This window comes from Taudactylus pleione, unplaced genomic scaffold (genome assembly GCF_031769625.1).
Source record: "Taudactylus pleione unplaced genomic scaffold, aTauple2 ptg000189l, whole genome shotgun sequence".
Classification (NCBI taxonomy): domain Eukaryota; kingdom Metazoa; phylum Chordata; class Amphibia; order Anura; family Myobatrachidae; genus Taudactylus; species Taudactylus pleione.
Window position 1 is genome coordinate 11185290 of NW_028284591.1, and position 24535 is coordinate 11209824.

At 45.1% G+C, this 24535-nt stretch overlaps 1 protein-coding gene across 1 annotated transcript in view; it reads right to left on the bottom strand.

Annotated features, from left to right (window-relative positions):
* The window catches only part of LOXHD1 (lipoxygenase homology PLAT domains 1), a 365669-nt gene that overhangs the window by 194645 nt on the left and 146489 nt on the right, over positions 1–24535 (bottom strand). The window contains exons 10-14 of the mRNA XM_088476506.1: positions 23092–23276; positions 18963–19061; positions 16545–16693; positions 15511–15634; positions 3479–3729 (exon numbers count right to left, since the gene is read on the bottom strand). Coding sequence (XP_088332632.1) covers positions 3479–3729; positions 15511–15634; positions 16545–16693; positions 18963–19061; positions 23092–23276 — 808 coding nt within the window. The remainder of the gene's footprint in view (positions 1–3478; positions 3730–15510; positions 15635–16544; positions 16694–18962; positions 19062–23091; positions 23277–24535) is intronic.

The window sequence follows — 24535 nt, forward strand, 5'->3', positions numbered from 1 at the left end:
ATTTCCTCATGAACTTTCTCGGGAGCTCCCTTGCCGTCGTGATCACGATTTTGGAAAAAAGACACCCAATCTGTCTTACGATCTCACGATCTATCGGATCGTACGCATCGTGAGATTGGCCGTAACAAATCGTGAGTTTAAAAAAAAAATAAAACAGGCTCTTGACTATTGGTGGGAAATTTAAATAGCCATAACAATGGGAGGGGCTATCTAGGGAGTATAAAAAGCAGGAACCCTTTAAACTCTGTGTACATTCTGCTCTGCTACTAGATGAGGCTAGGTGTATTCCTGCTGAATCCTGTACATTGCTACTGTGCTCTTTGTATTTGGCTTGCCTTATACAAAGTTTATTCTATCTGCAAGTGTGTGCTACCTACCTGCATTCTATCCTGTTCCTGAATTCTGTACTGATGAATACGACGGGCGGTGGCTGGTTCATGCATTTATTACCTGGGGGCACACATTGGTGGGCAGTGAGGGAGCTTAATGCATGACCCAGCCACCGCCCGCCTCATTCAGTGGGCGGTGGCTGGGTCATGCATTTATAACCTGGGGGCACACATTGGTGGGCAGTGGGGAGCACATGTTGGTGGTCAGTGTGGTTGTATTTAAACTGTACCAATACTCACCAAAAATTGTCCAAAACACCAAAACAAGACTTCAGTGTGCAGGCTCCTCAATGTGCACTGTCTTGCTCCATACACGATGCTGCACAAGATGGCGATGGGGCGTGTCCAGGCTCCTGTCAGTCAAAATCCGCGTTGTGCGATGAATCGTACGATTCGTCGTGAGGGAAAAAACCCCTCACGATCGGCTTCCATCGTGTTCATGGTTGGCTAATCTGCCCTACAGCACGGCAGATCAGAGGATGCGATGTACGACGAGCGGGGACGCGCGTCGGCATCGTGCTCCTGAGTGTAAACTCACGATTTGTACTTTTTCTACCCGATTCGTCGTCACGATTCGTCAAAATCGGACTAATTGGTTGAAAAGTCAGTATGTGTGTGGGCACCTTAAGACTGGCAATCATTCATCAACAATACCGCAGATATGATCTTCTAAAGGAGAAGGTGAAAAATGTGTTCTGTGAGTCGGCCTATTTCCGTCATATGGTGAATGTGATTTTAGGAATGATTTAGAGGTGGACAAAGTGTCAATTTAGATTGCAAGCGGCCAATGTTTCCAGTCTGCGGTTGTCCGTGTCGCACAGCGCACGCCGTATTAATAACACTGACTATACATTTACTATATAGTGTGTGAATTGTGCACTGTACCATTTACTACTATGACTGTGATACTGTATTTGCTGCGCTGTGAAACGCCATGTGCCCACACAGCCAGAGGAGACTGCAGCCCAGCATACAGCAACGTGTGCTGGGCTGGGGAGACTCAGGCTGCTGCCGAGGGCAGGTAAGGGATGCGGGGGGAAGACGACAGACCCAGGCCCCCATCAGGCCACTCCATCAAGCCAATAATTAGTACCCGCTCGTTCCCCCTCCTCTCGGCAGCCCTGGTAGTACCTCTGGGACACCCCACCTACTGAATAATAATGTATTTTAAAAAAGTGTTTAAATAGTGAAATATGGCCAATAAAACCCCTTCATTGTTATTTTCCTGTAAAAGCAGCGAAATGGGTGTAAATGGTGCAGGACACACACAGCATGGTGCGGGACATGTACAGTATGGTGCGGGATACATACAGTATGGTGCGGGACACGTACAGCATGGTGCGGGACACGTACAGCATGGTGCCGGACACGTACAGCATGGTGCCGGACACGTACAGTATGGTGCCGGACACGTACAGCATGGTGCGGGACACGTACAGCATGGTGCGGGACATGTACAGTATGTTGCCGGATACATACAGTATGGTGCGGGACACGTACAGCATGGTGCGGGACACGTACAGCATGGTGCGGGACACGTACAGCATGGTGCCGGACATGTACAGTATGGTTCTGTGTTGTATTGATGGACAATTTTTTTTTTAAATTACAGATGGTAGTTGCAAGTAGTTTTTCCAAATTTTTTCCTTCTTGTATATAAACATTTACAAAATACAAAAGAGACATTAAAACGTACCACAAATATTATAATAAATGTAAATGCTGAAATAGACTTGATTGCTATCATTCTTCATTCATAAATAAAAGTTGTACTATACCAGCCTGTGAGTCCTCTTAACAGCAACCAACACTGTACTATTGTCCACTAACAGCCTCCCACGCTGTCCTTATAGCCACTAACATCCTACCACACTGTCCTCATAGCCACTAACAGCCTCCCACACTGTCCTCATAGCCAATAACAGCCTCCCACACTGTCCTTATAGCCACTAACAGCCTCCCACACTGTCCTTATAGCCACTAACATCCTCCCACGCTGTCCTCATTGCCACTAACAGCCTCCCACACTGTCCTCATAGCCACTAACATCCTCCCACACTGTCCTTATAGCCACTAACATCCTCCCACACTGTCCTCATAGCCACTAACAGCCTCCCACACTGTCCTCATAGCCACTAACAGCCTCCCACGCTGTCCTCATGGCCACTAACATCCTCCCACGCTGTCCTCATGGCCACTAACATCCTCCCACGCTGTGCTCATAGCCACTAACAGCCTCCCACGCTGTCCTCATAGCCACTAACAGCCTCCCACACTGTCCTTATAGCCACTATCATCCTACCACACTGTCCTCATGGCCACTAACATCCTCCCATGCTGTCCTCATGGCCACTAACATCCTCCCACACTGTCCTCATGGCCACTAGCAGCCTCCTATTCTATCCTTATAGCCATTAACATCCTCCCACACTGTTCTTATGGCCACTCACAGCCTCCAACACTGTCCTTATAACCACTAACAGCCTCCTATTTTGTCCTTATAGCTACTAACAGAATCCTACACTGTTCTTATGTCCATTAATACTCCCACACTGTCCTTATTGCCACTAACAGTCTCCTATGCTGTCCTTATAGCCACTAACAGAATCCTACACTGTCCTTATGGCCACAATCAGCCTCCTACACTGTCCTTATGGCCACTTCAGCCTCCCACACTGTCCTTGTGGCCACAATCGGTCTCCTACACTGTCGTTATGGCCACTTCAGCCTCCCACACTGTCCTTATTGCCACTAACAGTCTCCTACGCTGTTCTTATAGCCACTAACAGCCTCCACCACTGTATTTCTGGCCACTACCTATCTTGTTTATTTGGGTTCAGGACAGCTTCCCCACTCTTATACACTTTGCATAGATTACGCAGTGCTGAATTAAAACGTGACCTCCCGTGAGATGGCAATAAATTCACATTTGGAACTGAATTGCGTGACTTGTTCAAATATTATCATTAACGAGCAAAGTGTGCATATAATTTAATGTGGGAGCACACATAGCAGAACTCACTGACAACTGTTTTTGGCCCAGCGAGATGAGAAAGACCTTTACAATGTCACGGCTCCTATCGTCTCACCTTCTCGCAGTACCACCCCGAGCTGACACCTCGCCCGTCATGCCCGATGGTCACTCTGCTGAGGGGGCTCAGCAGGGCCGCAATCTCTATGTTGAAGATGTCAATCCTCGCTCGTTCAAACTCTCCTCCTTCAAGAAATATCTTCCCGCTGTTCTTCATACCCTTCGAGCCATGGAGAATGACGTGGACCTTGGAGTTAGTCCCAGCGCCACGGATGTCTCCGGTCATTATGGAGACATTGTAGACAATTCCTAGTGTTTAAAGAACAAATATGGTAAACAAATATTTTTTTTTTTTTTTTAAATGAAGAGGCCAGAAAACTTTTGGGGCAAATGCTTATACATTGGAGCCTTCTATATTCTGCTTTTCTAACTTCTTTAGCACATTTTTTGTTTTTTCAATATTTTGCGACGTTTCTGTTTGAGACTAATGGTGCATACACACGATCAGATTTTTCCTTCAGATATGAACGATAACGATTTAAAAATCGTTCAGTCGTTCATATCTGAAGGAAAATCGTTCATATCTGACATGCCTGAACGATGGACGATCAACGTTGCGCGTTCCCGTTTGTCAGATAACGATATCTGACATCTGATGTGTTTGCAGTCAGACTTGGACGATTCCATTCATTTTAATGCAGTCAAAAATCGTTCAATCGTTCAAATCGTTCAAAACTTTGGTCAAATCGTCCAAATCGTTTAAATCGTTTAATCGTTCAGTCGTTCATCTGACAAATCTGACAAGTCTGACAAATCTGACCGTGTGTACGCTCCATAAGATGCACATTTTAGTAAAAGTAAAAATGTCTCCTAAAACACATATTACCAAATCAGGAACACCTTCATTAAATACGAATTCTACTTTTCTTGTCTGTAAATCCACCCTTTTTTTTAAAATAACTCATTAACAGTAAGTGAAACTAAGGGGTAAATTTACTAAGATGGGAGATCTATTAAGAAGTGATGTTGCCCATAGCAACCAATCAGATTGTACTTCTCATTTATCTAGCACCTTCTAGAAGATAATACTTGGAATCTGGTTGCTATGGGCAACATCACTTCTCAATAGAACTCCCATCTTAGTAAATTTGCCCCCAAGGCTTCTTTGATTCTGAATATTACAACGTTACATAGGTGTTTACGTCATAGACTTGTCCGATCGGGGATGTAGTCGGTATCCCGGCTTGCGGGATGCCGACGGTCTTAATACTGGCATTGAAATCCTGACAGGTCAGGATCCCGGCGCCAGTACCCCCACCGTTGACATCCCGAAGGTAAGTATCGGGGTGCAGGGGGAGGGTAGCGTTAGGGCGCGGGGTTAGGCATTAAGGGGAGGGAAGGGAGGGTTAGGATTAGGTTGCGGGGAAGGGGAGGTTAGGTTTAGACACTAGGGGGGGAGGTTACGTTTAGGCACCGGGGAGGGGGTGTTAGGTTTAGGCACTAGGGGAGGGAGGTTAGGTTTAGGCACTAGGGGAGGGGTGTTAGGTTTAGGGTGCAGGGAGGGGGAAGTTAGGTTTAGGCACGAGGGTGGGAGGGTTAGGGTTAGGCACCGGGAAGGGTGGGTTAGGGTAGGGGGTTAGAAAACTGTCCTCTGGGTGTCGGGATTCTGGCTGTCGGTATTTTGATTAGTGGCATCCCGACAGCTAAGATTTCATACCCAACCCGTCTGTACGCACATCCTCTAGGGCAGGGGATGGGGAACCTCAGGCCGGGGGCCGTATAAGACCCTCTGTATCATTTGGTCTGGCCCTCTAATCTTTTCTCTGCCAGCCTTATCTGGCTAGCACTGTGCCTAGAATGGCGCCCTGCAGCCAGAATCTATGCAGCAGTGCCACCTGGAGCGTCCTTAGGTCAGAGAGTCACACCGCTGCCCTTACAGCTCCCCGGAGCATTGCTGTAATCATCGGCGATTGTGGCCCTGCCCCTGTGTGACATCACCAGGCCCGCGAATAATGTTATATATATCAAAATGACCCTCTGCAGAAAAAAGGTTCCCCACCCCTGCTCTAGGGAATGCATCTGGGTTTGGGGTGAAAGTATCTTGGGCGCTGCACAGAGGAAAAGGCTCTGCTGATTCCCAATAATCTGGGACCTTCGCCTTAAGAAATTCATTACATTACAATATGCCGACCTGCAAAACCCAGAGTTGAAATCACGTCTTTTTGCCATCATGGACAGAATCTGATGCATATTGTACCTCGTCCTGCCTGCAAACATCGACCTAAAAATCTGCTCCGCTAGCTGACGTCCAGGCACATGTGTAACAGGACAGGTCATGCAGGAACAAACTTTGCAAAGGAAGAAAATCTAGTGTTAAACCTCATCACACACATTATTTAGAGGAAATGAATGGACCAGCATTTTTTGGGATCATTTTTGGCAATCTTCCTCTCCCGGTATCCCTACGTGTGGGTATCCCTCAGTTTGACCCCATTCCCCCTCCAAAATGAGGTCAGTTTCCTCTCAGCTGCAAGTAGTTTGTGCTAAACCGACAGCGTATTAGAGATTTCAAACCCACCGCTCATCACCGGCAATTTGTATTTTAATCCTCAACACTGCTGTATAATAAATCCGGCGGTTTGGAGGTTAAAATCGCCATCAGAATGTGAAGGGGGGAACCTGCCGCCAAATACAATCCCATAATATAATCCACCCAGGGTGTAGGGGTCTGCCTTGATTAAAATACAGCATGAGATGTGTGACTGTAAGCAGTTTATATAATGTAATATTATACCTGCTTATAGCTTGTAAGTGCCTCATTTTACTGCTTCAATAGGTCAACTGAGGTTCCTTTTAGACCCCAATAGCAACGGTGACATCTGCTGGTGACAAGCAGATACTACACATACGGAAACCAGAAAAGGGGGGATAAATGTAATAGACCGCGGCTTTGAGACATTGGCGAATTCTGTGCGAGTGTGCCTGATGTTATAAAGTAGCAGTCTTTTAGGCAAAACAACTGTGTATCACGGTAAAAAATAAATAGTTACCTTTAAATAAAGTGACATTTTGGTCAATGAACAAAACAAAAAAATAAATAGACAAAAAAAACAAAAAAATAAATAGACCAGTTTAGTAGCAGATGGATATATTTGTGTATTGTTGTTATTTAATTGTAATCAACTTAAAGAAGAAGTTTGACGAAGCAGTGACAGCAGCCTAATGTAACCCCGATTAGTTTAATGTATCCCAGCTGGCTGTACATGGAGCCTTTTAACATTGTTTTTTCATATAAACTCTTCGGGGGAAATGTACTAAGACTTGGAGAGTGATAAAGTGGAGAGAGATAAAGCACCAACCAATCAGCTCCTAACTGCCATTTTTCAGACACAGCCTGTAACAGGACAGTTAGGTACATTATCTCTCTTCACTTTATCACTATGCAAGTCAGTACATATCACCCTTTAAAATAAAACTGTTCTGTTTTATCTGTTCCTGTGCCCCAAAAAAGTGCTGCCCAGTTTACTTTTATACCTGTAACCCAATGGTGAGAAATGCTACAGGGGTCATTCACCGAAGGACACTACCCAGAATGCTTCAGCTACAGCAGAGCAGCAACAACTCCTGGTAACTCCTAATGACTCCTGGTAACTCCTAATGACTCCTGGTAACTCATAATGACTCCTGGTAACTCCTAATGACTCCTGGTAACTCCGAGTAACTCCTGGTAACTCCTAATGACTCCTGGTAACTCCTAGTAACTCCTAATGACTCCTGGTAACTCCTAATGACTCCTGGTAAATCATAGTAACTCCTGGTAACTCATAATGACTCCTGGTAACTCCTAATGACTCCTGGAAACTCCTAGTAACTCCTGGTAACTCCTAATGACTCCTGGTAACTCCTAATGACTCCTGGTAACTCCGAGTAACTCCTGGTAACTCCTAATGACTCCTGGTAACTCCTAGTAACTCCTAATGACTCCTAGTAACTCCTAGTAACTCCTAGTGACTCCTAGTAACTCCTAATGACTCCTGGTAACTCCTAGTAACTCCTGGAAACTCATAATGACTCCTCGTAACTCCTAGTAACTCCTGATGACTCCTGGTAGCTCCTGGTAACTCCTAATGACTCCTGGTAACTCCTGGTAACTCCTAATGACTCCTGGTAACTCCTATTGACTCCTGGTAACTCCTAATGACTCCTGGTAAATCATAGTAACTCTTGGTAACTCCTAATGACTCCTGGTAACTCCTGGTAACTCCTAATGACTCCTGGTAACTCCTAGTGATTCCTGGTAACTCCTAGTGACTCCTGGTAACTCCTAGTGACTCCTGGTAACTCCTAATGACTCCTGGTAACTCCTAGTAACTCCTGGTAACTCCTAGTAACACCAAATGACTCCTAGTAACTCCTGTTAACTCATAATGACTCCTGGTAGCTCCTAATGACTCCTGGTAACTCCTAGTAACTCCTGGTAACTCCTGGTAACTCCTAATGACTCCTGGAAACTCCTAGTAACTCATGGTAACTCCGAATGACTCCTGGTAACTCCTGGTAACTCCTAATGACTCCTGGTAACTCCTGGTGGCAGCAGAGAAGACACACACCTGGGGGAGATTTATCAAACCATAATTTATCTAGTACATTCTATGAAACTCCTGGTAACTCCTAGTAACTCCTGGTAACTCCTAATGACTCCTGGAAACTCCTAGTAACTCCTAGTGACTCCTGGTAACTCCTGTTAACTCCTAATGACTCCTAGTAACTCCTGGTAACTCCTAATGACTCCTGGAAACTCCTAGTAACTCCTGGTAACTCCTAATGACTCCTGGTAACTCCTAATGACTCCTGGTAACTCCTAATGACTCCTGGTAACTCCTAATGACTCCTGGTAACTCCGAGTAACTCCTGGTAACTCCTAATGACTCCTGGTAACTCCTAGTAACTCCTAATGACTCCTAGTAACTCCTAGTAACTCCTAGTGACTCCTAGTAACTCCTAATGACTCCTGGTAACTCCTAGTAACTCCTGGAAACTCATAATGACTCCTCGTAACTCCTAGTAACTCCTGATGACTCCTGGTAGCTCCTGGTAACTCCTAATGACTCCTGGTAACTCCTGGTAACTCCTAATGACTCCTGGTAACTCCTATTGACTCCTGGTAACTCCTAATGACTCCTGGTAAATCATAGTAACTCTTGGTAACTCCTAATGACTCCTGGTAACTCCTGGTAACTCCTAATGACTCCTGGTAACTCCTAGTGATTCCTGGTAACTCCTAGTGACTCCTGGTAACTCCTAATGACTCCTGGTAACTCCTAGTAACTCCTGGTAACTCCTAGTAACACCAAATGACTCCTAGTAACTCCTGTTAACTCATAATGACTCCTGGTAGCTCCTAATGACTCCTGGTAACTCCTAGTAACTCCTGGTGACTCCTGGTAACTCCTAATGACTCCTGGAAACTCCTAGTAACTCATGGTAACTCCGAATGACTCCTGGTAACTCCTAATGACTCCTGGTAACTCCTGGTGGCAGCAGAGAAGACACACACCTGGGGGAGATTTATCAAACCATAATTTATCTAGTACATTCTATGAAACTCCTGGTAACTCCTAGTAACTCCTGGTAACTCCTAATGACTCCTGGAAACTCCTAGTAACTCCTAGTGACTCCTGGTAACTCCTGTTAACTCCTAATGACTCCTAGTAACTCCTGGTAACTCCTAATGATTCCTGGTGGTAACTCCTAGTAACTCCTGGTAACTCATAATGACTCCTGGTAACTTCTAGTAACTCCTGATGACTCCTGGTAGCTCCTAGTAACTCCTAATGACTCCTGGTAGCTCCTAGTAACTCCTAATGACTCCTGGTAACTCCTAGTAACTCCTGATGACTCATAATGACTCCTGGTAACTCCTGGTAACTCCTAATGACTCCTGGTAACTCCTAATGACTCCTGGTAACTCATAATGACTTCTGGTAACTCCTAGTAACTCCTAATGACTCCTGGTAACTCCTAGTAACTCCTGGTAACTCATAATGACTCCTGGTAACTCCTAGTAACTCCTGGTAACTCCTAATGACTCCTAGTAACTCCTAATGACTCCTGGAAACTCCTAGTAACTCCTGGTAACTCCTAATGACTCCTGGTAACTCCTAGTAACTCCTAATGACTCCTGGTAACTCCGAGTAACTCCTGGTAACTCCTAATGACTCCAGGTAACTCCTAGTAACTCCTAATGACTCCTGGTAACTCCTAGTAACTCCTAATGACTCCTGGTAACTCCTAGTAACTCCTGGAAACTCATAATGACTCCTCGTAACTCCTAGTAACTCCTGATGACTCCTGGTAGCTCCTGGTAACTCCTGGTAAATCCTGGTAACTCCTAATGACTCCTGGTAACTCCTATTGACTCCTGGTAACTCCTAATGACTCCTGGTAACTCCTAGTGATTCCTGGTAACTCCTAGTGACTCCTGGTAACTCCTAATGACTCCTGGTAACTCCTAGTAACACCAAATGACTCCTGGTAACTCCTAGTAACTCCTGTTAACTCATAATGACTCCTGGTAACTCCTGGTAACTCCTAATGACTCCTGGAAACTCCTAGTAACTCATGGTAACTCCGAATGACTCCTGGTAACTCCTGGTAACTCCTAATGACTCCTGGTAACTCCTGGTGGCAGCAGAGAAGACACACACCTGGGGGAGATTTATCAAACCATAATTTATCTAGTACATTCTATGAAACTCCTGGTAACTCCTAGTAACTCCTGGTAACTCCTAATGACTCCTGGAAACTCCTAGTAACTCCTAGTGACTCCTGGTAACTCCTGGTAACTCCTAATGACTCCTAGTAACTCCTGGTAACTTCTAATGATTCCTGGTGGTAACTCCTAGTAACTCCTGGTAACTCATAATGACTCCTGGTAACTTCTAGTAACTCCTGATGACTCCTGGTAGCTCCTAGTAACTCCTAATGACTCCTGGTAACTCCTAGTAACTCCTGATGACTCATAATGACTCCTGGTAACTCCTAGTAACTCCTGATGACTGCTGGTAACTCCTAATGACTCATAGTAACTCCTAATGACTCATAGAAACTCCTAATGACACACAGTAACTCCTAATGACTCCTGGTAACTCCTAGTAACTCCTGGTAACTCCTAATGACTCCTGGTAACTCATAGTAACTCCTAGTAACTCCTGGTAACTCCTGGTAACTCCTAATGACTCCTGGTAACTCCTAGTAACTCCTGGTAACTCATAATGACTCCTGGTAACTCCTAGTAACTCCTGGTAACTCCTAATGACTCCTAGTAACTCCTGGTAACTCCTAATGACTCCTGGAAACTCCTAGTAACTCCTGGTAACTCCTAATGACTCCTGGTAACTCATAGTAACTCCTAGTAACTCCTGGTAACTCCTAATGACTCCTGGTAACTCCTAGTAACTCCTGGTAACTCATAATGACTCCTGGTAACTCATAATGACTCCTGTTAACTCCTAATGACTCCTAGTAACTCCTAGTAACTCCTGGTAACTCCTAATGACTCCTGGAAACTCCTAGTAACTCCTGGTAACTCCTAATGACTCCTGGAAACTCCTAGTAACTCCTGGTAACTCCTAATGACTCCTGGTAACTCCTAGTAACTCCTAATGACTCCTGGTAACTCCGAGTAACTCCTGGTAACTCCTAATGACTCCTGGTAACTCCTAGTAACTCCTGGTAACTCATAATGACTCCTGGTAACTCCAAATGACTTCTGGTAACTCCTAGTAACTCCTAATGACTCCTGGTAACTCCGAGAAACTCCTGGTAACTCCTAGTAACTCCTGGTAACTCATAATGACTCCTGGTAACTCCTAGTAACTCCTAATGACTCCTAGTAACTCCTAGTAACTCCTAATGACTCCTGGAAACTCCTAGTAACTCCTGGTAACTCCTAGTAACTCCTAATGACTCCTGGTAACTCCTAAAGACTCCTGGTAACTCCTAGTAACTCCTAATGTCTCCTGGTAACTCCTAGTAACTCCTGGTAACTCCTAATGACTCCTGGAAACTCCTAGTAACTCATGGTAACTCCGAATGACTCCTGGTAACTCCTGGTAACTCCTAATGACTCCTGGTAACTCCTGGTGGCAGCAGAGAAGACACACACCTGGGGGAGATTTATCAAACCATCATTTATCTAGTACATTCTATGAAACTCCTGGTAACTCCTAGTAACTCCTGGTAACTCCTAATGACTCCTGGAAACTCCTAGTAACTCCTGGTAACTCCTAATGACTCCTGGTATCTCCTGGTAACTCCTAATGACTCCTGGTAACTCCTATTGACTCCTGGTAACTTCTAATGACTCCTGGTAAATCATAGTAACTCCTGGTAACTCCTAATGACTCCTGGTAACTCCTGGTAACTCCTGATGACTCCTAGCAACTCCTGGTAACTCCTAATGACTCCTGGTAACTCCTAGTGATTCCTGGTAACTCCTAGTGACTCCTGGTAACTCCTAATGACTCCTGGTAACTCCTAGTAACTCCTGGTAACTCCTAATGACTCCTGGTAACTCCTGGTAACTCCTAGTAACACCAAATGACTCCTGGTAACTCCTAGTAACTCCTGTTAACTCATAATGACTCCTGGTAACTCCTAATGACTCCTGGTAACTCCTGGTAACTCCTAGTAACTCCTAATGTCTCCTGGTAACTCCTAGTAACTCCTGGTAACTCCTAGTAACTCCTGGTAACTCCTAATGACTCCTGGAAACTCCTAGTAACTCATGGTAACTCTGAATGACTCCTGGTAACTCCTAATGACTCCATGACTCCTGGTAACTCCTGGTGGCGGCAGAGAAGACACACCCCTGGGGTAGATTTATCAAACCATCATTTATCTAGTACATTCTATGAAACTCCTGGTAACTCCTAGTAACTCCTGGTAACTCCTAATGACTCCTGGAAACTCCTAGTAACTCCTGGTAACTCCTAGTGACTCCTGGTAACTCCTAGTAACTCCTGGTAACTCCTAATGATTCCTGGTGGTAACTCCTAGTAACTCCTCGTAACTCAAAATGACTCCTGGTAACTCCTAGTAACTCCTGATGACTCCTGGTAGCTTCTAGTAACTCCTGGTAACTCCTAGTGACTCCTGGTAACTCCTAATGACTCCTAGTAACTCCTGGTAACTCCTAATGATTCCTGGTGGTAACTCCTAGTAACTCCTGGTAACTCATAATGACTCCTGGTAACTCCTAGTAACTCCTGATGACTCCTGGTAGCTCCTAGTAACTCCTGGTAACTCCTGATGACTCATAATGACTCCTGGTAACTCCTAGTAACTCCTGATGACTCCTGGTAACTCCTAATGACTCATAGTAACTCCTAATGACTCATAGTAACTCCTAATGACTCATAGTAACTCCTAATGACTCCTGGTAACTCCTAGTAACTCCTGGTAACTCCTAATGACTCATGGTAACTCTTAGTAACTCCTGGTAACTCCTAGTAACTCCTGGTAACTCCTAATGACTCCTGGTAACTCCTAGTGACTCCTGATGACTCCTGGTAACTCCTAATGACTCCTGGTAACTCTTAATGACTCCTGGTAACTCCTAGTAACTCCTGGTAACTCCTAATGACTCCTGGTAACTCCTAATGACTCCTGGAAACTCCTAGTAACTCCTGGTAACTCCTAATGACTCCTGGTAACTCCTAGTAACTCCTGGTAACTCCTAATGACTCCTGGTAACTCCTAATGACTCCTGGAAACTCCTAGTAACTCCTAATGACTCCTGGTAACTCCTAGTAACTCCTGGTAACTCCTAATGACTCCTGGTAACTCCTAATGACTCCTGGTAAATCCTAGTAACTCCTGGTAACTCATAATGACTCCTGGTAACTCCTAATGACTACCACTATATATAGAGTCAGGTTGTGCACAATTCAAAGTAAGTCTTACAAGTTATATACTGTGGTGCAATTTTGGTTCATTTTTGGGGCATGGGTCCCCCTGGAATGCATTGGCTGGTTTGTCTCAGGGCACTGCATTATAACACATTTTCCATTATAACACATTTTAACCCTTCACTGTGTGTTTAATATATATGTATTTCACCTTTTTTTATTTTCATTCTTTATATGCAGCTGTAGCTGCTCTTAACTATCTCTTTACACTGCACTTTTCTTACTATGCTGGTGCCCTGGGGCGGCTTGGCTGGGGCAGTTTTTTGGGGGGTTCTGCGCTCTGGATTTGAACCTTGGTATGTTAGGGACCTACCCGAAAGAGGTTACCTGGATATTGGTGGGTAGGCCCATAAGCTTGGCCATGATTATGCTAAAAACCTCTATTGATTGCAAAATTTTATTGCATTTATATATATCATTAATAATTTGGAGTTGTGCACCTGAGATTTGTGTTTCTGTGCCTGCAATTAGTCTCATCAGGTAGCACCTCCCACTATATATAGAGTCAGGTTGTGCAGTCCAGAAATCTTTCCCATAACTCCTAATGACTCCTGGTAACTCCTAGTAACTCCTAATGACTCCTGGTAACTCCTAATGACTCCTGGTAACTCCTAGTAGCTCCTGGTAACTCCTAATGACTCCTGGTAACTCCTTGTAACTCCTGGTAACTCCTAATGACTCCTGGTAACTCCTAATGACTCCTGGTAACTCCTAGTAACTCCTGGTAACTCCTGGTGGCAGCAGAGAAGACACACACCTGGGGGAGATTTATCAAACCATAATTTATCTAGTACATTCTATGAAACTCCTGGTAACTCCTAGTAACTGCTGGTAACTCCTAGTGACTCCTGGTAACTCCTAATGACTCCTAGTAACTCCTGGTAACTCCTAATGACTCCTGGTAACTCCTAGTAACTGCTGGTAACTCCTAGTGACTCCTGGTAACTCCTAATGACTCCTAGTAACTCCTGGTAACTCCTAATGACTGCTGGTAACTCCTAGTAACTCCTAGTAACTCCTGATGACTCCTGGTAGCTCCTGGTAACTCCTAATGACTCCTGGTAACTCCTAGTAACTCCTGATGACTCATAATGACTCCTGGTAACTCCTAGTAACTCCTGGTAACTCCTAATGACTCCTGGTAACTCCTAATGACTCCTGGTAACTCCTAATGACTCCTGGTAACTCCTAGTAACTCCTGGTAACTCCTAATGACTCCTGGTAACTCCTAATGACTCCTGGTAACTCCTGGTAACTCCTAATGACTCCTGGTAACTCCTAATGACTCCTGGTAACTCCTAATGACTCATAGTAACTCCTAGTAACTCATGGTAACTCCTAGTAACTCATGGTAACTCCTAGTGACTCCTGGTAACTCCTAGTAACTCCTGGTAACTCCTAGTAACTCCTGGTAACTCCTAATGGCTCCTGGTAACTCCTAGTAACTCCTGGTAACTCATAATGACTCCTGGTAACTCCTAGTAACTCCTAATGACTCCTGGTAACTCCTGATAACTCCTGGTAACTGGCCGTTCTCATGATTCCATCAGAGAGTAGTGACGAGTCGAGAGCTATCGTCTGACATGTTTATATCAAACTACAGAATTGACAGATAAGAATAAATAAATATGGTGGCGTCCAGTATCGGACTGGGTATGAAGGGTCCACCGGGGGAATGCAGTGGTAGGGGACCATCCTTAAGGGGTATGACCATCCTCCAGAAGGAGTGTGGCCAGCCACCACAGAGGCCTAACTAACCATTAGAGAATGCATGCTCTGGGCCCCTTTATAAATAATGACAGTGCATCCATGATAATACACCAATTGATAACTACAATGCGCTGTAGTGACTACACCATAATCCTGGGAATGCAGTATAATGTAACATATGTACAGCCTGGAACCAGACCCCTAGAGAAGGTAGGCAGTGAGGCCCACCGGGGATTTCCACTGTACCCCTGTGGGCCAGTCCGACCCTGGTGGCAGCAGAGAAGACACACACCTGGGGGAGATTTATCAAACCTTCATTTATCTAGTACATTCTATGAAATGAGAGGTAGCATCTGATTGGTTGCTATGGGCGACTTTCTCCACCTGCCCACATAGACCTTCCCCTCACCTGTCGCCTCGCTGCCTCCAACCAGAAGATCTCGTTGAATTTTTCCATCATCTTCATCGATGGCGAACCAGCGAGAGCAGGGGAACTCGTAGATGGCCTTGTTCCCAATATCTTCAACGATAACCTGAAAGTACATCACATATTCCACTGCAGACTGTATATCCCCATCATCGTAACGTCCCTCACCAATCGCTCTTTACACCCCGCCCCCCTTTCCATCAGACTGATTGAGGAGCCACAATCAGCAAAATACAAATCAATACAAAAAGGCTCCTGTAAATATCACAAATATATACATAAAAATAGCCACAACTTGGAACATTTGACATCGCACTTGTTCTATGGGATCATCTTATTCAGGCTGACAGAGCCAGTGTGCAAAGAAGCCTGGTATGCATAGGAGGAAAATCTTCCCCCCATAATGAAAACACTGTCAAGTATCCACAGCTCCTGAGAGTGTGACATTGTATATTACAAATCCTGAATGTTAAGAATGGTGCTTTTATAACCAGGTAATGAGAACGTTAGGTTTAGTGGATCTTCATAGTGTGTACGTGCTTGTGAATATCTCCTAAATGTCCTAATGTTGGCGGGATAGTCCCGAATGAAGTACTCAGTCCTGCTGTCATGATCGGGACCGCATTGAAGATCCTTCCCCGGTAATGCTGCAGCCTTTCGGCTATAGTGCATAGGGCAGCGTAACGTAGCGGGAATCAGTCTCCTGCGTTCGGCCCTTGTTAATTAGAGACCATACTAAGAAGGTGCCTTTATCATACAGAAACCGTCCATTCCGGATGATTTTTGCCTTAATAAATAGACCCCTAAAACAGCCAATGATTAGTGGCTTAGGACCCGACAATCGGGAAAAGACACAGTAATAAAACATCAGCCAAAGAGCAGCGCGGGCCGGCCCACAGGCTTACAGCTTTACCCACGGTCTACAGCTAGGATTCCATTTAATGCCATAGCAGGAACATTATTAATACCATCGGGGGACGTCAGGAGACAGATCGTCTTTAATCTACTAAACCAACCTTTTCCAGGAACCATCCGGCCGACCCTCCTTTGTTGTTGTGGCCAATGGTAATTTTCCTAATTTTCCCTAAATTTGGCGCATCGATGGTGAACTTGTCTTCTGATCCCTTCTCGAAGTTGTTTTTATCATTGTCCAGCCTTCTCTCCCCTGATAGGACCAAATCAAGCGCATCAGTAAAATGACTGAACATGGATTCCAGTGAGTAGCAAATCTTTTCTTTCTTGTATATAGAGCAGGGGTCTTCAACCTTGGCCCTCCAGCTGCTGTGGAACTACACATTCCAGCATGCACTGCCATAGTTTTAGCATGCTGTTATATCAATAAGGTGGCAGTGCATGCTGGGATGTGTAGGCCCACAGCAGCTGGAGGGCCAAGGTTGAAGACCCCTGATATAGAGTATTTCATTTAGGAGAAACAGCGCCACCAGATACAGGGGCTGAGATCGGTACTGCAGCCCAAACAGATGACCTGACAGGTACATGAATCCCTCACACTGTTGGGTAGATTTACTATTCATCGCTGGGATCCAGTCAGAATGTCAACAGTTTCTGAATGTTGACAGTCAGAACATCGACCTGGACTTTAGGTCGACGACCAATATGTAGACATTAAAAATAAATTGACGACATGGTTAAAATGCTGACATGTTCGTAATGTCTGCATTAAACATATTGACATCAGAATGTCGACCTGCCGTATTTTTTGCTTATTTTTTGGGTAAGGTTTAGGATTAGGCTAAGAATAAGCAAAAACCTGTACGTCAACAATGTGGTATTGAAAGATTAAATGCCGACATTATGAACATGTCTACATTTTAACCATGTTGACATTTTTGAAAGTCAACATATTGGTTGTCGACCTAAAGCAGATGTTGAAATTCTGACTGTCAACTTTTTATAACACACCCTCAGCGGTTTGTCGCCAATATCCAGCGGTCAATGGGCCCGATTCAGCAAGGATTGCAGTTGCTAATACGCACGCAATCGCGTGCGTGAGTCAGATACAGCGATCAGAACTGCGATCGCAGTGGCTACGCAGACCCATGGCAGAGTGACTGAGAGGAAGTGCCATTTGTGGGTGGTGACATGGGGGTGGTCGGGCGAACGCAGGCGTGCATAAATTATCCACTGCGATACCATTCGCAGCCTGAGGCCTCATAACGTGCGCTGAAGTAAGTAATTCCTGAGTGAGGTCTGACCTGCTGTAACTGTGCATATGGGTCCGATGTTACTTGTTTCGCTAGGTTGCCAAAGTATACGGATGTGAGTAAGGGGAAGTGGGCGTCCTTATCTTAGGCTGCGATCGCAATGCGAATACAAACATTTACATGTCACCGCTGATATTAGCAACTGCGTTGCGTGCGTATTAGCAGAATAGCGATCCTTGCTGAATGAGGCCCAGTGTGCTATTCCATTCATTGTATAAGTGTATATCTATTAACTCAGCATCACGTGCGCACGGCAAACAATTGCAATGGATTTAGGTCCTGATTCAGAGGCCCTCGCTATGTGCGAGCGCTCGCTCTGAATTAGGGCGTTTTTTTTTTTTTTTTTTAAATCCGCCTCGAGGCCGCTTGTGGTAGGGTCTCGTCCACCGCAAGCCCCAGTGAACTTCCTGCTCTAATAGAGCAGGAAGTTCACTACTGACATCATGTGATAGTGCCGCCCACAAACGGCAGGTGTTCCTTCGGGAGCGCCTCCGTTTGTGCAGCCACCCCCCGACCCGCCTACAAAACGGGACGAGCTGTCGATCAACATCAACAGCCGCCCCGTTTTGCTGCGAGTCTCAAGCAAGTGAAGTTCTTACTCGCTCTGGGGCTCGCACGTGTGCACTGCCCGACCATCGACCCGCGTGCGAGCGCTATGTGCTCGCGATCGGGTCTGAATCAGGCCCTTAGTCAGCAGTAAAACCACAATTGGCTGGTAAATTTTTAACCAAACGGAGATCAAATTAACAGTCACCCTGCCAGGCTATAAATTCAGCAATATGTGAATTCACAAATACAGCGCGGAATGGAGAACGCAGAGCGTATCGCCTTTGCTAAACAGCCTGTTGCGCAGCAAAGATCAGCCTGTGCAACATTGTGTGATGATTTCCCGCACCCTGATCTTTAGCTATACATTTCTATACGCTTTTCAGTATAGCTGCACTGAACATTCGCCACGTCCTCCTGCGCCACAAGCACCAAAAACGACGCCGTAAGAGGACAGAAGCGGGAAATTGTGAATGGTAAATTCTGTGCGCACAAATGCACATACATGGCGAAGGCGCTGGTCATTACCGCCGAGCGGAACAGACAGGTGAGGTGGGTGAAATTATCTGTATGTCTACGCGGTTCATTAAAGACTCTAATAAGCAAACTAAACACAATGCAGCACATTTAGTCATTAATATACGAGAGTCACATTTTAGGTACCTGTGTCTCCGTGTTCGCCGAATATATTCAGGAACACATCTGCGTCCGTCCCGCTGCCATTGGCGGAGCCGGTAAACACCCTGGCCACGTATTTGTTCACTGCAAAACAAGACTATTGATAAATCCCCTGCACAATATTTATTGTACTGTACACTGCATGCAATGTTATGGCTACAGTATATGCCGTATATATATGACAGTGCTACAAGTATGTTCTGAACTGTTCGGTTCGTTAATCACATGGTACCATGACAGCGAACCATCTTTCTATGGGGGGAGATATATCAAACATTCAAACGTGATAAAGTGGAGACGTTTCCCATAGCAACCAACCAGCATCTAGCTATCATTTATCTAGCACAGTCTATAATATGACAGCTAGAAGCTGATTGGTTGCTTGGGCTACGCGTCCAATTCTTTCTCTCAAAAGTTTTGATACATCTCCCCCTTGAAAGTTGCGTGCACCTATTATATTCACTTCATAAGATTTCAACCAAGAATGGGTGGTGGAATTAGTAATGTTCACAGGACTAGACCGACCCAAAGCCAATCAGAGCATTATAACATTTTAAACATAAACATATGGATCCAACTGCAACGGAGATGGCAAGAAAAAGCATCCGAGAAGTAAATCATCTATTATTCACAAATAATGCATGCATGCAGATATAAAAAAAAAATGTATAAATAAATCCATGGATTGTAATAGTGAAATAAAGTCACAATACAGCACATTTTCAGAAAAGGTCACTTACAGTACTAACATGCGCCACTAGATGGCACCTGGCTGCTGCTGAAAATCTAGTATGACATGACACTATCACACACCATATAGCTCCTACTGGGATGTTTAATTACCATCAGGCTAGAATGGTGCAGATACTGTAACTACGGTCACGATTATTCCAAAACAACATTAACTGATATAGTTCAATATACCAAAATAAAGCAGCACTGTCTGTATAGCAATGTCGTCTGTAGGACAGTGTTTCTCAATAAATAAATTCAAAAAGATTCAATGGCCTGTATTCAATTTGGAGTGAAAAGCCGTTTTCACGTGTTTTTGGCGAAATTTGTTTGCCGATGACGTCATTTTCGCCTGTTTTGGTTTTACTCCGTATTCAGGGCCTGATTCAGAGCCGGACGCTCTGACAAGAGCGCTCGCTCTGAATCAGGGCCGTCCTAGCTAAAATTGGAGCAACCTCCTGGCCGCTCGCATAGCTGTGGGTGACCACCCACAGTTTATGCGAGCGGCCAAAAAGATGGTCGCGATGGTCAAGACCATCGGGCTTGCGATGAGACCCTTGCGGTAGGGTCTCGTTGTCCGCAAGCCCTGGAGTGATTTTGGCTCTATCAGAGCCAAATACACTCCCACTGACATCACTAGTGATGTCAGTGGGGCCGGACCCAGACGGTAGGCGTTCCCATGGGAACGCCTCCGTTTGGGCAGCCACGCCCCCGACACGCCCACCAAAGGGGGCGTGCTGTCACTCACCATCGACAGCACGCCCCCTTTGGTGCGAGACCCGGAGCGACGGCTTCCTCTTCGCTATCCGGGTCTCGCGCATGCGCACGACGGAGCAGCCTCCGTCGTGCACATGCGCACTCGGGCAACATCGATACACTTGCGAGCGCTCAGCGCTCGCGAGCGGGTCTGAATCAGGCCCTCAGTTTTAAAGACTTTCCTCAATGCAATGTAATAGGCGGAAAAGTTTCGCCTATGAATAGCAGGCGGAAAAAAGTGCAGAATTGGGGTTTTAGGGTGCAACATTGCGGGAACCCCTGTGCAGGCTTCAGACTGTCCCCCAAAGGTAAACTGTCAAAAAATAAAAAAACACGTAAGGACACCCCAAAAAATCACTTTGAATTTGGGGGCGAAAAAAAAAAATGTCGGGGGACAAAGTTAAAAACTAGCAAACTTGACTCTGGGGGGGTCCCCAAGTATGCCCAAGTGTTTTTCCATTGCAGGGGCTTGCAGCAGGTGGATTTTTCACGATTTTTTCAACTTTAGCAACTTTAAAATATGCTGACCCCCATTTTCAAGTACCCAAATTTGCTGGGATAAGTTATTTTCTGCAAAAAAACCTCCTGAATACTATTCTGCACCACTTGTACAAAAACGCTATTTAGCAGCTATTGAGCCCGTTTAAAAACACCAAATACCTTCAGCAAGCCAAATCGGGGGGTACCATAGCTAACCCCCATGTCACAGCATCTTTTGGGGGGTGTCAGGCTGATTTCCCCAAATCTGACAGGACTTTCCGCTTGTTTAAGTTTCTCCGGGTCCTGTTTTTGCTTACTTTCAAATTGAATATGGCAATAAGCGGGGATGTACACAATACTTTTCCGCCTGCAAAACAGGCGAAGTAGGCGAAAAGTCCGGGAGGCGGAAAATGTATCGTGGCTGTGCTGAAATTGAATACGGGCCAATGTCTTTATTCACAGATATAAAATTCAAATATTGTATGTGTGTTCTTACAAATCCATGTCTACTGTCCCGTTCTACAAATATCTCACAATTGGAAGGATGGTTTCAATAGGAGGGTTGATTCATCTCTTATTGAATTATCCCCACAAATGTGCAAAATTCACAGCTGAACCAATCGCTTATATCTAGCTGGAGAGAACGTTCCTATTAACTATTTATTCAGGTAACGTCCCTGCTCTAGGCTGGCAGCAAGCATCATCGCTGACAGATTCATTGTAAAATAAAGAAAATGTCTGATCTGATTGGCTGGATTTTCCCATATACAAGACCAGGGTAATTGTTAACTTTTGGTATATGCCCATATCACAAGGAATCTTTATTTTATGATGTGTGATATAGTACCAACCAATCAGCTCCTAACTGTCATTTTTCAAACACAGTCTGTAACATGACAGTTAGGAGATGATTGGTTGGTACTTTATCACTCTCCACTTTATCACTTTTCAAGGATTAGTACATCTACCCCTAAAGCCGGGTACACGCTAGACGATATGAGGTCCGAAACGGCGGATCGGGCGACATATCGTCCACATCGGCCAGTGTGTACCGGCTATGTCGCTGATGATGCTCGCTCCCTTGCGTCATCAGCGTCATAGTCCGTCGGACCTGCGTGCCTCGCTCCTGGCATCGGCAAGTACGTCCCGCCACCTACGATATTGTGCTGGGTACACACCGGCTAATGTGTACCCAGCATAAGTCTGTATTTGTCCAAAAATATCGCTGAGGTGACTGACCAATAACCAGTCTCGTCACTTTGCCAGATAGCGCATGCGAAGAGGAACTGGACGTCCAGCTCTGATCCCAGGATGGCGTTATACTCGTGTCATTAAACTATTTATCATGGCAAAAAATAAAAACTTTCCGACATTTGATAAATAGTGCATCTGTGCGGCCCCAATACAGCTCTGATGGTGCAATTCTTCAGCACAGTCTTGCACATTACTGAATTCTGCTTTAACTAATTACCTGAACCCTAGGTACATAAAAACGCTCTTCTGTCAACACTTCCTCCCCCTCATTAGTACAGAAGGCGTCTAGGCTAGAAATTAGTTTTATGCTATAAATCTTTTATGGAGGCCAGTGACACGCATGGACGCCACCGATAGCATCATATACCGACTGCCCTGTCCACAAGCCATTGAATTGTGAGAGGATTATCAGTGAGCAATGATGAAGGACGGCTCTGCCAGACACAAGAGCATTGTGCAACAGAGACAACAACAATGGCAGTCTTTGTGCTGCTGCTGAGCACTAAAGTGTCAGTAACCCCGTCATACAATATAGATAACGTTCTATTATATTATTGCACAGTCCTCTCGTAGATATTACCACTGGACATGTACAAAAGTATAATATGGTTAATATTGGATAGGTAATCGATCAGACCACTAATTAATCAGGCTGCAATCTAACAAAATGTTCACACTGTTTGCAGACCCACCGCTGCATCCGTGTTCACAAACACACCTGTAGAACCTCACTGACACGTGTCTAACACATACGTGGAACATGTGATGTAGGGCACAAGAATCTTGTACATACTGATGGGCTAACGCATTCAGCTGCCAACCAAAAGCTGGCTGGTCATGCTGAGGCTTCAGGTCCTACAACGGTTGGGGAGGTGACCGGCAGGTGACTTACTTTTAGGCACGTCCATGGGGTTGAGGCTGCCCAGCAGATCCCTCACGTACAGCCCATCTCCATCCTCTTTGCTCAGCCAGTTGTTACACGGGAAGTAGAATCGCAGGTGGGGCCTATTCATGTCTGTCACGATCACTCGATCCAGATACCAGCCGGCGTTCATCCCTGTGTTATCATGCTCAATCCTAGGAACAAAATGGCAGCTCTCAGGGTCCCCTCACAGGGAATGCATTTCGTATGTGCAGCATTGGCAAAGTAACTGAGGTATAACTGGATTCAATATTAAAGGCTTTGGGGTATATTTAGTAAGCAATGGATTTTTCAAATCCCACAATTTTTGTAGATTTTGCCTGACATGTTTTAAAGGGCAATAATAGTAAATGCAAAATTCAGGCGGGTTTTGCCTTAAATATTATTGCCCTTTTAAATCTGGCAGGCCAAATATGCTAAAATCGGGGGGTATGAAAATCCACTGCTTAGTAAATATACCACTGAATCAGATCAGGACCTATATATCTAAAAAAGCACAAAAGGAAGCTAAAAAGAGAAGAGAAGTGAAAGTTGCAGTAGGGCGTCTGATCCGATCGGATACATCCCAAGGGGGAGCGTCCCGATAAGAAGCCCATAGGCTTCTATTGGGTAACTCCACATGAAGGTGGCGTTACCCACTGGGACAAAGCACCGGAATGATGCTTTGTACAGATGGGGAAAGTGGTAACACCCCCTAAATCGGCATATTTGGGGGTTTTATCACATTTTCACTGGTAATACATCTCGCTCCTTAGGGCCACTGTTAATGATACAGGACAAAAAGGAATATGGGAAAAAGGTACAAAAGGGTTCAATAGTGAAATCAGACTAGGTTGTGCCCAGCGGCAATGACGCAATGACAAAGTCGCACGCAGTGGAGCGATTATTTTTGCCACTGCGTATGAGTCAAAGCCGCACTGCGCATATGTAGCAATGGATTATTGATGGCGGTCGCAAAGAGGATTTATTCGCAAATTGAGTGATAGCCAGCGTTTGGGGGAGGTAATGGGGAAGAATGGTTAAAAAAAATTCAGGCGTGTCAGGGTTGTTTTCTGAAATCAGGCCCATATGGTCTCAGGGTGCCCAACCTGTCCCTTCTGGCCGAAGTTAATAGAGAACAATCATGCTATATCACAAGCAGTCTCAATGTTTGAGCCATGTAAATAATAAAAATGTGATTATATACTGTAAGGCCCAAAAGGGAAACAAGGAGCAAGATGGCCTCAGGTGATACAGTATCTGCCATCTTGGTTGAGGGCAGCATTAAAGAGCAAGCAGCATTCTCTGGTGGTCAGGAAAACACCTAAACAGAGCCGTAACCTCACAGTCACATGTCTGTAACCTCACAGTCACATGTCAGAGTGGTTATGCCTGACCCGGACCATCCATAAGGCAACCTATGTTCTCACCTAGG